This window comes from Haliotis rubra, unplaced genomic scaffold (genome assembly GCF_003918875.1).
Source record: "Haliotis rubra isolate DU_JTF1 unplaced genomic scaffold, ASM391887v1 Scf1931, whole genome shotgun sequence".
Lineage (NCBI taxonomy): Eukaryota > Metazoa > Mollusca > Gastropoda > Lepetellida > Haliotidae > Haliotis > Haliotis rubra.
In genome coordinates this window covers 5,328-21,085 of record NW_025765927.1, presented here as the reverse complement: position 1 = coordinate 21,085, position 15,758 = coordinate 5,328, and the positions used below count along the sequence as shown (strand labels likewise).

General features: G+C 39.2%; 1 protein-coding gene across 1 annotated transcript in view; it reads left to right on the top strand.

Moving 5' to 3' along the window:
* Positions 1 to 2,926, top strand: part of LOC124274699 — a 54,521-nt gene extending 51,595 nt beyond the window's left edge. The window contains exon 10 of the mRNA XM_046710065.1: positions 2,655 to 2,926. Within this exon, the coding sequence (XP_046566021.1) occupies positions 2,655 to 2,781 (127 nt within the window). The 3' untranslated portion in view covers positions 2,782 to 2,926. The remainder of the gene's footprint in view (positions 1 to 2,654) is intronic.
* Positions 2,927 to 15,758: the final 12,832 nt, after the last annotated feature.

The following is a 15,758-nucleotide window of genomic DNA, read 5'->3' as shown; positions in this document are numbered from 1 at the left end:
GCGGCGTAAAACTAAAATTCACTCACTCATTCATTTCAGAGCAGCATCATGCTCGCGATCTAGCTTAGCAGTGGCAGGCCTACCAAAGAAAACTTTCCCACTGTGCAGAAACGCAGATAAGCCCGCATTAATCGTGGAAATAGCAACATAAACAGTACAAACGGCTACGAAAGACTATGAAACATTTTTTATATCAGCGACTTTTGACCTCTCTTGCGCATGCCCATTACGACCCGCGCTTCTTTCAAATTCCCGAGCAACCTTGAATTGCCTCGCGTAGAAAAGTATTGAATATGTCGAAATAATTGCTGTCAATCATTTCATACGAATGGAAAGTAAACTAAACAAGTGTGCACACAAGTATGATGATGATAAATGCCAAATAACACATCACAAATACTATAAAAAGGGGAATGTTACTTTTGTCTAAGCTAGAAAATGTCAACATGCGGTCGAGACTTCCTCTTCCATGTGCGCATGCGCAAAATCGAAGCTGCAGGCTCTTCGTTTTTTATCCCGATTCAGCGATTTAAAGTTGCTGTTTTTACTGTTTCAGTAGCGAGGTATTATGTTTATGCTGCTATTTCCACAATTAATGTGGGTTTTTCTGCACAGTGGGAAAGTTTTCTTTGGTAGGCCTAAGTGGGGTCCACCTTGATCTTCTTCCGATTATAGCTTGAATACAACTAAGCGCGGGAACGTGTTTTGATCCTCTGTGTAACCACCTCTGTTGTGTAAATCCGTGCCTCATAATTGAGTTTTCTTTCTGTCACAGAGAGCCAGTGGCTGTGTACTGGCCCCACACCCTATCTACTACTGGAGCTACGCCCCTGGTCGGGTGGTAGAAACGCTTGATCAGCATCTAACTGTCCGTTTCTATGACAACAATCAGAAAAAACATCAACAGATGGGACGTGTACGCTGCCAGGGACCGAGCGAAACATGACAAGGACGTGGCGGAGATTCGCCAGCGAGAGAAAGACTGGGAGGGACTGGAGGCTTTCATCAGAGACGAATCAGGCGTGTATAAACTAGGTACGTCAACGGAGACGAACCAGGGGTGTACAGACTGGGTAGGTCACCAGAGACGAATCAGATGTGTACAGACAGGTAGGTCACAAGAGACGAATCAGGCGTGTAATAGACTGGGTAGGTCACAGAGAAGAGTCAGGGGTATACAGAATTGGTAGGTCATAGAAACAAATCAGGGGTGTACCGACTGGGTAGGTGACCAGAGACGAATCAGGGGTATACAGACTGGGTAGGTCACCAGAGACGAATTAGGGGTTTACAAACTGGGTAGGTCAACAGAGACGAATCAGGGGTTACAAACTGGGTAGGTCAACAGAGACGAATTAGGGGTTTACAAACTGGGTAGTTCAACAGACACGAATTAGGGGTTTACAAACTTGGTAGGTCAACAGAGACGAATCAGGGGTTACAAACTGGGTAGATCAACAGAGATGAATTAGGGGTTTACAAACTGGGTAGGTCAACAGAGACGAATTAGGGGTTTACAAACTGGGTAGGTCAACAGAGACGAATTAGGGGTTTACAAACTGGGTAGGTCACCAGAGATGAATTAGGGGTTTACAAACTGGGTAGGTCAACAGAGACGAATTAGGGGTTTACAAACTGGGTAGGTCAACAGAGACGAATCAGGGGTTACAAACTGGGTAGGTCAACAGAGACGAATTAGGGGTTTACAAACTGGGTAGGTCAACAGAGACGAATTAGGGGTTTACAAACTGGGTAGGTCAACAGAGACGAATTAGGGGTTTACAAACTGGGTAGGTCAACAGAGATGAATAAGGGGTATACAGACTGGGTAGGTCACCAGAGACGAATTAGGGGTTTACAAACTGGGTAGGTCAACAAAGACGAATTAGGGGTTTTCAAACTGGGTAGGTCAACAGAGATGAATCAGACGTGTACAGACAGCTAGGTAACCAGAGACAAATCAGGCGTATTCAGATAATGTAGGTTATCAGGCATACTTATAAACACCACAGACACGATACTGTCTGCCATGAATGAACTAGTGGCTGCTAAGCAAATACTATATCTACGTTTCTAGGTACAATAGAAAAACAGATAGGACGTCAGCAGAAATATTCCGTGAAATGGGGCGATGGCAAGTGCAGCGAACAGATGTCCATCCACATCTATGGAACATACACCCCTATGATCAAGTTCAAGGTCGGCAGCTACATCCTGGCACTTGCTGACCCTGACAGAATACATTTCCTTCCGGGTCAAGTGAGAAATGTCCACAGAGATGGAGGCGATCAAAAGCTAGAAGTGGAGTTTGTCAATGGGAAAAGGTATTACAGGAATGTTTGAAATAGATCAGTAATGTTTAATCAAGAGACAAAATATGGATTGTTTTCTAAATCTTTTCGAAAACTTCATACTGGTTATTTTTTTATCATGACACCTACAAACGTACTTCCTGTTGTTAAACGCAGATGTGACATACTTGGAGACACCAGTAGCGATATTCGATGGCCACCTCGTTTAAAAATGTCACCCTTAGGTATAGTTCAAATCCTCATATAGGTTTACATGTAAAGACATGGATGTGCAACATCTTGAGACTACATCAATACTGTTTAGTGTTGAAACATACTTTCACTCACGAATTCTGGTTTCAGCTCAAAGAATGTACTCTCCAAACATAGTTACTGGATGAACAAGATGGCGTTCCATGAGGCGGAGGAGATGTTTCTGAGGCATCACCAAGACATGAGTGATGAGGAAGACTCCCCTCGTTACGGATAGACTGCATTCAGGTCATCTCCATCCAATATATGACATCTCGGAGAGCATCTGGAATAATCCATACTGGATCTAGAGTCCAATTCAATTCAATTCAATTCTTTATTGTATGAAAGGCCATAGGCCCATATACAAAAGAGATACATCTTGACAATGGCATATATAATCAACTTTCTAACTAATCAATTCTTTTCTTAACAAAAATGCATTGTAGATAAATAGAGCAACTTTGTGTTGTTTTAGAGGTTCTTTGCTGGAAAGTAAGGAAGACAATAGATTAACGTTTCTTAGATTTTCATATACAGGTCAAATAAACATAAAATGGAATTCGTCTTCAATAATGTAACAGAATGGACATAATCTTTGGGTTTTTTCCATAGAAACATATCTTCCACAGTTAATTAATAAATCATTAAGACCTAATCTAAATCGTATAAAAGCATTGCGAATATTTCTGTATTGAAGGTGAGCAAGATAACACTCAGGCTCAAGCAACGACTTAAATTGACGATATGAATCATATCTAGAACTTTCATTAATAGTTGAATGCCATTCCTGCTTAAACATATCAATAGCCCGCATACGAGACTGTTTAATAAATATATTTGCATTTCCAACTGTCTGTGATAACCAAATAGAACCAAAACCATATCTAAATAGTAAGGTGCGAATATGAGATGTCCAGTTATTCTTTCCAAGATAATCAAGATGTAAAAGCATATTGAAAGCTTTTTTAGGTAAACGATGTTCAGGCATTATTATTTTACACCAATATTTTAAACAACGACAATAAGATGATATGTACAATGGGAACCTCCCACATTCACCATAAACCATAACATTTGGTGTTGACAAACCAACATTTAGAAACTTTTTACAGGCAAGCAAATGAATTTTTTCTATGGTATAATACTCTTTAAAACCCAATATTTCAGATCCATACAGTAAAATCGGTTGTATCTGAGAGTCAAATAATTTGAAGTAAATAGTCGGTGGAACAAGACCGAGCATAGGAACAACAGAGTGAAGTTGTAAAAGAGCTTTCTTTGCTCTCCTCGCCAGGTTAGGTACGGACTTATTCAGATTCAGCGTATGGGTAAACAAGGTATTTATAATCATTCAGAACATTCATACGTTTATCTTTAAAATACCATTTCTCTCTAGCCGACAAAGGACCACCTCTACGGAATATAACGATGTTTGTTTTATCAAGATTCACACTCAACTGCCATTTATCTGTATACGCTGAGAGTATATCTAGTTAATTTTGAAGACCAACTACAGAGCTGGACATAAGAATGACATCATCAGCAAATAATAACATAAAATGTTTGATTACATCGGGAGAAAGTTGGATGCCATGTTTACCAGACTTCATGATATCTAAATATAATTCGTTAATGAAAAAGGAGAAACGTAAAGGACTTAAAATACATCCTTGACGCAGACCGACAGGACAATCGAAAAAGTCACTTACACCATAGCCACAGCGGACACATGACTTTACATTGTAATACATCGATCTTATGATACCATACATTTTACCTCTCAAACCTATATTTCTTAAGCATTTCCACATTCTACCTCTATCTACTTTTAGAATCAAACGCCTTTTTGAAATCTACAAAAGCTACATGCAACTTTCGCTTGCTAAAGGATAAATATCTCTCAATAATAGCATACAAGGTAAATATATGATCAAATGTTGAGTAGTCCTTTCTAAATCCTGCTTGAGGTTCAGGTATTAAATCTCTCATATTCGACCATTGTGTTAACCTACTGTTGATAATAGATGTAAAAGTTTTACCTAGAATACTAGTCAGAGAAATACCCCTATAATTGTCAGGATTTTGTGCATTTCCGTTTTTATATAACGGGATAATAATAGATTGCGCCCATACGGAAGGAAAACGACCTGTATCAAATACTCGATTGAACACTTTAACCAGGAAGGGCATAATGTCAGGTTATGAGTATTTCAGCATTTCTGAAATAACACCATCAACTCCAGCAGATTTACCAACTTTAAGACGAGACACAGCATCCAGTACATGTATATCATATTCCGTAATAGGTGATTCCAGCACAAGCCTATCAACATCATTAAACTCTTCACTTAGCACATCGCTGCCACAATCTGATAACCAATTGTCAACATCGTAAGCAATATCTTCCTTGGAAAAGAGATTCTTAAAATGACATAACCATTCCGTTTGCGATATATTTACTATGGGGGTAGAACGACTTTGCAGAGAACGTATATTTTTCGAAAATAGTTTCGGGCTGTTTAGGGAGTTATTAAGTCGCTCAAGTCTTGACGATTGGATATCATATTTGAACTTTCTGCAAGAAGATTTATAAATGTTTCTAAGTCTGCAGTAACCTTTACGATTATATTCACTGCGACATCGTCTAAATTTTCTTAGGGCTTTCCTGCTTTCTGTCCTCGCTTGTCTACAAGCTTTATTCAATTTAGGTTTACTAGTTCCAGGATCAAAATGTTTCATTTGTCTTTTCATACTTGAAGCTGAATCAAGAAGTCACTAGTTTCACAATTCACGTGACCGTCACATGACACAATATGGCAGAAGTCACGGTCCTTATATACTAACACTGCTCCTATTGAAGTCTCTGGCTTCCTAACTCACGTGGCCCAATATGAAAATGGCCGTGACCAATATGTGTGATTATTGCTTTATATGAAAGTGAATGTATTTTCACCATGATTATTTTATCAAAATCGTCCGCCATGTTGTACAAACCACATACCGAGGAATCAGTCCGTGTTGCTTCCAGTGAATACACGCACTGTCAATATTTGCATGGTGTCCGAGGTATTATCTTGGTGACGAGGGTACCAGTCGAAGTGAGCCAGCTCCAAAATGCCCTAGAAAATTTGGTCAAATAGGCCCGGATATGTCAAATTTCCCAAGGGAGTAGTCAGAATGGCCCAGTTTATTTGAAATGATTAAATATATTCCATAAATGCATAGTTTTTTGTCAATTTTGATATTATATTCTTCATATAAAAGGTATTAATAAGTAATATTTCTGATAAATGTTCCATTAGTAAACACATAACAGCAAAATGAATATCCCTGTATAGAAAACACTCTAATACCAATCATTATGCATGTTATTTGCTCTTATGAGTTTACTAATGGAACATTTATAAGAAATATTACTTCCTAATAACTTTTTATACTTCAGCTAGCTAGTATTACACTGACGAGCAAAAGACAGTTCACACTTGGTGCTTTGAGATGCCTGAGGTGCCTGACACTGACGATGTGGGTTCAAATCCCGTATGGGACTGAACCTAAGAAAAGTCCTTCATTTTACTGAGAAAGTGTAAATAACCTTTAGTTTTGGCAATGGCATTACATGCCGTCCTTTCTTCTTTCGTAAAGTAAATACATGAATTAAAATAATGATTGTATTATTGTTGATTTGTGTGTTTTGTATTCTTTTCCTCTCTATAACAATCCCCGATGCAGCAGAATAGAATGTGATTTAACACAGCTATGCAGCTACTAGTTCAGTAACATTTAGAGGATGGTAGGGTAGCCTAGTGCCTAAAGCCTTCACTTGTCACGCCGAACACATGGGTTTAATCCCCCACATGGGTACAATGTGTGAAGCCCATTTGTGGTGTCCCCCGCCGTGATATTTGCTGGAATATTGTGTTAAAAACGGCGTTAAACTAAACTCACTCTCTCACAAGACTTGGGATTCAAACACACAAAACGCGATTCCTGATTCGCAAAAGACCTGAGATTCAAACACACAAAACGCGATTCCTGGTTCGCAAAAGACCTGGGATTCGAACACACAAAACGCAATTCCTGGTTCACACAAGACTTTGGATTCGAACACACAAAACGCAATTCCTGGTTCACACAAGACTTGGGATTCGAACAACACAAGGCGATTCCTGGTTCGCACAAGACCTGGGATTCGAACACACAAAACGCAATTCCTGGTTCACACAAGACTTGGGATTCGAACAACACAAGGCGATTCCTGGTTGGCACAAGACCTGGGATTCGAACACACAAAACACGATTCCTGGTTGGCACAAGACCTGGGATTCCAACACCCAAAACGCGATTCCTGGTTGGCACAAGACCTGGGATTCGAACACCCAAAAAGCGATTGCTGGTTCGCACAAGACCTGGGATTCCAACACACAAAACGCGATTCCTGGTTTACACAAGACCTGGGATTCGAACACACAAAACGCGATTCCTGATTCGCACAAGACCTGGGATTCGAACACCCAAAACGCGATTCCTGGTTCGCACAAGACCTGGGATTCGAACACACAAAACACGATTCCTGGTTCGCACGAGACCTGGGATTCGAACACACAAAACGCGATTCCTGGCTTGAAAGGTTGTTTATGAATTAATGTTAGTAATAATGCACAAAGTTCTAGACAGTAACTATTCGGAAAACTTGTTAGTGCCTAAATTTGAGAGAGAGATGGATGTAACACAAGTATGAATGCTGTTTAGGGTAATATCATGACAAGTGAGGTTGTAGAGTGAGTGAGGGAGATGGGTTAAACGCCAGTATGAACAGTGTTTAGGGTAACATCATGACAAGTGAGGTTGTAGAGTGATTGAAGGAGATGGATGTAACACCAGTATGAAAAGTGTTTAGGGTAACATCATGACAAGTGAGGTTGTAGAGTGAGTGAGGGAGATGGATGTAACGCCACTATGAACGGTGTTTAGGGTAACACCATGACAAGTGAGGTTGTAGAGTGAGTGAGGGAGATGGATGTAAAGCCAGTATGAACGGTGTTTAGGGTAACATCATGACAAGTGAGGTTGTAGAGTGAGTGAGGGATATGGATGTAAAGCCAGTATGAACGGTGTTTAGGGTAACATCATGACAAGTGAGGTTGTAGAGTGAGTGAGGGAGATGGATGTAACACCTGTATGAACAGTGTTTAGGGTAACATAATGACAAGAGAGGTTGTAGAGTGAGTGAGGGAGATGGATGTAACGCCAGTATGAACGGTGTTTGGGGTAACATAATGACAAGAGAGGTTCTAGAGTGAGTGAGGGAGAGGGGTTTGTAACGCCAGTATGAACAGTGTTTAGGGTAACATCATGACAAGAGAGGTTGTAGAGTGAGTGAGGGAGATGGATGTAACACCAGTATGAACGGTGTTTAGGGTAGCATCATGACAAGAGAGGTTGTAGAGTGAGTGAGGGAGATGGGTTTAAAGCCAGTATGAACGGTGTTTAGGGTAACATCATGACAAGTGAGGTTGTAGAGTGAGTGAGGGAGGGGGTTTTTTAACGCCAGTATAAACAGTGTTTAGGGTAACATCACGGTATGTGAGTTTGTAGAGTGAGTGAGGGAGATGGATTTAAGGTCAGTATGAACAGTGTTTAGGGTAACATCATGACAAGTGAGTTTGTAGAGTGAGTGAGGGAGATGGATTTAACGTCAGTATGAACAGTGTTTAGGGTAACATCATGACAAGTGAGTTTGTAGAGTCAGTGAGTGAGTTTGGCTTAACGCCACTATGAACAGTGTTTAGGGTAACATCATGACAAGTGAGGTTGTAGAGTGAGTGAGAGAGATGGATTTAAGGCCAGTATGGACGGTGTTTAGGGTAACATCATGACAAGTGAGTTTGTAGAGTGAGTGAGAGAGATGGATGTAACGCCAGTATGAACGGTGTTTGGGGTAACATCATGACAAGTGAGGTTGTAGAGTGAGTGAGAGAGATGGATGTTACACCAGTATGAGCAGTGTTTAGGGTAACATCATGACAAGTGAGGTTGTAGAGTGGGTGAGGGAGATGAATGGGTTTAAAGCCAGTATGAACGGTGTTTAGGGTAACATCATGACAAGTGAGGCTGTAAGGTGAGTGAGGGAGATGGGTTTAACGCCAGTATGAACGGTGTTTAGGGTAACATCATGACAAGAGAGTTTGTAGAGTGATTGAAGGAGATGGATGTAACACCAGTATGAACGGTGTTTAGGGTAACATCATGACAAGAGAGTTTGTAGAGTGAGTGAGGCAGTTGGTTAACGCTTGTATGAGTCAGTGAGCTTGTAGAGTGAGTGAGAGAGATGGATTTAACGCATGTATGAACGGTGTTTATGGTGACATTAGTTTAGGTTCAGGTTTGAGTGAGGTTGTGAACAGAGGAGCCTGGTTCCTTGCATTTACTCGGGCTAACGCTGACTTTACAAGTATTTTTACACATGAAATCAGCACAAGGCATGGAATAATCAGTATCATAATTGTAGCGAATTGGGATTGATCATGACCGCTGATTGAACGGTCACCCTTCCAAGGTTTGGGGATAAACTTGATTGTTGAAAAGGCAGACATTCGATAAATTAAGATTGAGCACTTAATTGTTGTTTTTTCATATGATATATTCTTGTATGAAAGTGGTGTATTTCGGTCAGTTGTGGTAACATTAACGGTTTTGTATCAGTCCAATGTGTGAAGCCCATTTCTGGTGTCCCCCGCCGTGATATTGCTGGAATATTGATAAAGCGGCGTAAAACTAAACTCAGTCAGTTGGACATGGCTTTGCACTGCTTTGAGCAATATTCCAGCAATATCACGGCGGGGACAAGAAAAATGGGTACAGATTTGAAACAAGTGAATATCAGCACAGGAAAAATGAACTAATAACAATGTTATCAATGTGGTGAAACATAACCAGTGTCATATATATCATATATTATATAACAACAAGCCCGAAGTCACATTTTCACTACATGTGACAGTTGAAAACTAAGAAGGTTGACAGCTAAATTTTGAGCCTCACACTGAAGGAACAGTGAAATCGTTCGTTTTGACATTTCCTTTCACACACACACACACACGCACACACACACACACACACGAGATAATTAAAAAGGAAAGTACACGGACACTGCACGTTCTCAAAGTTTGTCCATTTTCCATTGATCACATTATATCATAAACGAAACTTTGTCAATGAATAAGGTATCAACTCGATGGGTTCCAAAGCTTGATATGGTAAAACATATCGTTTGAGGCTGATTCAGAAAGGTTCTTGCAACTATTTGTATCTATGGATGAAGCCTTGGTTCGCCACTTCGAGCCTAACTACAAGAAAAACAGTGGAAGGTTTTGCCATTGCCACCACAACAAACGTTAAAGACATCATCATCCTTCCTTCTCGCCAGGTGTTACGTTTTTTCTCTACGAGACGCCCAGATTCATACGCACGTTGACCTCCCATTGACGTCGTGCGATGGGCCCTGAGAGAAACCAGGATAATCACTCGTTGAATTTATCGATCCCTACAACAGTATTTGAAGCAGACTGTACCAGTTTAAAACATAATAAACGTCGGGTAAAGGGCTGGAGAGACACCAGGAAGTCCGGGAAGAGGAAATACGGTATTCACGTAACTAGATATGAGAGGACATGCGTACAATAAGGCACAGGTAGAAATGTTATATGTCAGTGCAGTTGACCCGGTCGATTAAACAAGAACAAGCCCCTGCAGTGGCGTTGCTATGGCAGGTTTTGACATGATCACCCAAGACACACTCAAGTCTGCAGTTGGTAGCTGGGTTTTGCATGATTCGACGTTTTACTACTTTCAGTAGGCGATTTAAACTGCAGCCCAGAAGGGCTTTTGAAGTCAATACTCTACTATCTATTCCAAGTTTTGTGTTTGATTTTTCCATAAACAAATTGAACTTTCAACTATTTTCCAGGACATAGAGTAAGTCAAGGGTACGATAATATCAGGTCCGTAAAACATGAAAACAAATGAAATATTCCCAGTAGTTGGAGGGTATATTGTGTCCAGAGAGGTAAAATTTTACTTTCCAGAGGCGGAAAGTAGTGAAGGTAAATCATTTCTGGAACACAGGACATCAAGTATTCAAGGTGATCACCTCCAATGTAACATGATCAAAGACCTGATCATGTCCAGAACGTGTATTATATTACGCAGATCACATTGAACATAACGATAACTGAAATGTCGGGGGGTAGAAAATGGAAAGGAAAACAAGTGTTCAATAGGTTCGGATTGAGGACACCATAGGTAGAATATTTCAACTTCACTGTGGTTTCAATTTCGGATATGTCGAATGGTGTCAACGACAACCGTCCACGATATACATACATTTCAATTTCAGTCAGCCTAGTTAAAAGTCAATAGATTGTGTTTCGGAAATGTGTTGTGGTATATCCAGCGCAACGGACATGCACATTTTTGTGATTTGTAGTTTGGGGAATATATACTGTCGTTTTGCTGTGTGAAGACCTGCTGGAACAGGAGACAGGCAAATACAAATCTGCGAACTGTTTTTTTTCCTTCAGATACAATGTATATATTTACAGGATTAATTCCGCTTTACAGACATTTTTAGAATAAATAACCCGAAACCTAAAGACCTATTAATCTGTAAAGAATTCAACTGCTCCAGCTTCAGGATTTTGAATAATTAGAATGATAACCATCAACTCTTGCATCACATCTTCTGTGATGATTCATGTTGATTCCACATTCACTGTACAAAGCTACGTTCACTGCAACCGTGCACGTGCCCTCCCAAGACTCTTCACTCACTCAATTCGACGATCCTACATTGGGAATCAAGGTTACTCGGGTGTTACCATTCCTGAGGTTCTGGGTTAGAAATAGGTCTCCGGAACCCAAGTGTTGTTCCAAGTCCTGGGAACAGGTCTGATTCTGTGTCATTGTATTCGTTCAGACATTGGTTTGACTGATTCAGGGTGACTATTCACACAGCAAAGTTAACTCACTCACTTTGAGCTGCTAGCTGAGATTTCCTTATACTTTCCAAACTACACAAGAGACCAATTCTGTCTCGGGCTTTTAACAACACTTTCAAATCCAGGATCTTGTAACAATTGGAATTGAAAACAACCCAATCATTTTGTACAAAGTAAAATGAAAAGAAACACTTTGTCATGCTCATAGGAAATAAACAAAAGGACTTGTCTGTTTTATTTACAGAATAGGATAAAAGACAAGAACAGCCATCTCCCAAAGTTATGAGCTCTGCCACAGATACAAACACTGTCGAACTGTTGAGGAAGTGCTTGTCTGGGTACTCAGAGTGGTCACACAGGATCCAAGACAGTCATCACTTTTATCAGAGCTATGTAAATAGTAATTTCCAGTTTAAAGCAGTGAGTATGATCCTTTAAGAAATGCATGGAGAAATTAATTTGCAATTTCCAAAAGTATATACATGTATATACCAAGGAAAAGAAAATGATGAAGTCAACCTAGCAGTTCAAGACAAGCAAAATGTTGTGACTGTTCTGATCCTATGTGTCCTACACATACTCCGAGCTGACATACAAGATGGCACTCTCGCAGATCAACAGAGACAGACAGGTAAAATCAAACAATATTGGCACTTCACGAGATTGACGCAGTTAAAATAAGATTGGCTTACAGTCATCAGAAATAGGTACATAAACATATGCTTCACATCCCTTCTACACTTTAGTACCCTGAACATAACCTGTCGGCATTAAAGTTTCAGTGGCTGTGGGTATTCTCAAAGAAGAATGCATATGACAAATACCTACCATCAGATGGCTGCGAATGTAGCTAAAAGTAGATTCGAGTGTTGATGCTGCAGGGCTGACAAGTTGAAGTCTAAATGTTCTGGTGGGATGTTAGCTGCCTTAGTCCACGACATGGGTGATCAGTGAGGACACACGAGACAACATTCTCAGAAATGACAACTATGACAATGGTCAGGCAATCCAAAATCATTAGAAGGGGTACATAAAACTCTTAAAATCATTTTGTCTAGAATGGAATGTACATGGTAGTCAAACTGCATCACTGCAGGAATTAAAACAACGTGCCTTTACACCAAAACGTCGAAGGTAGACGAAGAGCCATTTCTGCAGGTATGGAAGTTGTACAGACAAAATATTGTATGGTAATTATTTCAGTGCCGGTATGGGATTCTGAATACAGCTTAATTGTCAGGAGATGTACAAAACTGAAATGTTTATAATAAATTCCTAAAGACTCCTGAAAAGTGGAAAGTCACCTTAACACAGTCATGTCTCAATCAACCAATAATTATGACACAGGCCGTACAGGAAGGTAACACAACACACCTGCGCACAGATGAAACAAAATGACAGGATGTGTCGAATTCAGGGAGCAACAAACAGAACGAGACAGTGCAGCTCAAATATCATACAAATCCAAAAATTACACTTGTTAACAAATGCTTCAGGAGTTTCAACTACTTTACTGGCAAGATCCGGCATTCACAGGTCATAAGCCAGCTTGTAACAGGAAAGTCACTATCACTGTAATGGACATGACTGCCCTCAGAAAACTGAAACACCTGTAAGTGTCAATCAAGATTTCATATTGATTCAGATCTGTAGCCTTAAATAACACTTAACACCTGATTTGCAACACCAACCAAAACAGTTTCTGAAATGCCTTTAGCAACAGGTGGTCAAACTCAGGCCATATGGTTTGAAAATTACTTATACTTCTACCCCTTGACCTTAAAAAGGACGAAATTAATTAGACTTTACCCCCTTACAAACTTAAATGTTACAGATTATCCAAATTTAACATCTGTCATACCAATATGATGAAACCAATTATTAACATATGCACCTCTTTTGAAACAAGACACAATGGTACTTTGGTCTCAGTATCTACTTGTACAAATGGATACTTTCATTTGAGGAAAAGCTAAGCATAGGCAACAGTTGAATTAAGATATTTGGGCTACCACAATTTGTGAAGCTGCATTTGAAAACTGACAAAAATAGATGATTTCGAATGGAGAGAGCACATGATGATACATGTCATATTTAAATATCACAGTAATTTACCATGCTTTTCCATAAAATATGATGCAATAATGTAAGTCATCTAATGGTATAAAAGTTTCCAGTATAACAGGTTTATTAAAAATACAATTCAGTTATAATAATGATTTAAGCAATATGTACAACATCCAATGATAAAAGATGCCGAAACCATCGTCATGGAGAAATGAAGGGATGGTTTCAAAAGTTTGACCTTGACCCTGTTATTGCACTTGTTGGTCCAAATGGAAACAATCACTAGAGTTCAGTATTCCTACAAAACAGGTGCTTGAAAAGCCAGTGATTTGGGAACTGAGCATCACAATGTACCCATTTGGACTAAAATCATCTCAGTAGGGAAATCGAAGGCACAAACTTCTGACTAAAAACATTCTTAGTAATGTATGAATACCAGAATTAAAACTAAAATAAGGTGATAATTGTACCCATGGCAACCACAGTAGGAGAGGGTGGCAAAGTACTAAGAATTTAGCTTCAATAGGACCTCGATCTTCACTACAGCAAGCACTCCTTTGTTTTGGACTAAAATTAGGTCAGATTTTCTGAGATTACAACTTCATCAAAATGTAAATAGTTCTAAATATCATAACAGAATCTTCAGTTTCAGTTAAAACACTTAAAATATAACCAAAGAATCACAGCAAATCACATGTTCTTTGAAAAGCATAAATTCAACAAATGTAATTTCAGTTAGATACCAGTTGTATGTTTATCAAGCTGCAAGTCCATCCCTTTGATCTGACCCTTCGTCAATGTTAAAACTACCCAGTTCATACTCTCAGCTCGGACATTGGTGCTTGCATATTCCCTTGTCACCAGATATCTTACACATCAAGGCTGGACCACATGGAAGGTGAACTTACAGTAAGCATAATTCAGGCTAAGAAGTTTCCTTTGCTTGTTTCTCAAGTTCAGTACTGGTATCATGCCATCAAGCACCAGGTGATAGATCTTTCCCCCAAAAATGTTCCTTGTAATGAGCAACTATGCTGGCTTTGCCAACAAGTGACAAACAATTAAACAATCGATCCACAGATTCTGGACTGATAATTTGCAATGAAAGTTTAAATACTGTGGCAAATCATGCCAATTTACAAAAGACAAGTTCATTGTTAAATTTCGAAAGACAAAAAAGATTATTCACAACATTTCAAATTTGCAAATGAATCATGATCATAATTAGTTGTCACAATCAAACAACTAGGATGGAAAGTCAACATATTTGTTTGGTAATACTGATTATCACAGACACTCATAATGGTAATGATCAATCTGGTGGCAAGGTTTAGGTGTGTTCACCTTTGTCCCATATATGGCAAAAATAACAAAGTGAAAGCATGCTGTTAAAATAAAATACTAACATAGCTGAATGAAAGACATTAATGGAGGAGAGTGTCTTCCTTGAATCCCTCTGCTAGTAACAGTATAAAACTCCAGAATTACATCTCGCGTATGGATTCCACCTATCCTAGACACAAACCAATTACTTTAAAATTGTCGGCCAGTAAAAACAAAACTCAACTTTTCTTCGTGAAAATAACCCTATAACTAAAAGCAGCTACAATCAAATTTTCCATGCATAAACAAAGCTATCTTTCCTTCACAGTATCACAAAGCTTAACTTGTTAAAATAGTTGCACTATATGAATCTCATATGCAAGTTGTATTTGTTCCTAACTTCATTCACTTGGTTATTCAGTAGTCAGAAAAAATTGCCAGTATGTAATTCACACTGAGATGATGCTTCGACATGCTTTCTTTATTACTTGGCTAAGGGATTTATTCCCATACAAAATGTTTGTGGTTGACGCAGATGAAATTATATGAAGTCAAAAGTGTTTTTTGTAATGACTGAAATGGTTCAGTTCATTTGCTGTTTTCATTTTAATAGATACTAAGACTGGAAAAAAAAGAAAAGAAGACTTATTTAAATCACGTATGTCCCAAAACCAAGTAATAAAAACCGAATGCCTCGATGTGAATTAACATAGGATGAATGGTAATGGGCTACCAAAGTGAACACTTTTGTCCTGCACCTCAAAGTACCCTGAGATGTTCCAAATGACGATGACAGCAGCCCATGAACATCCTGATATGACCTAGT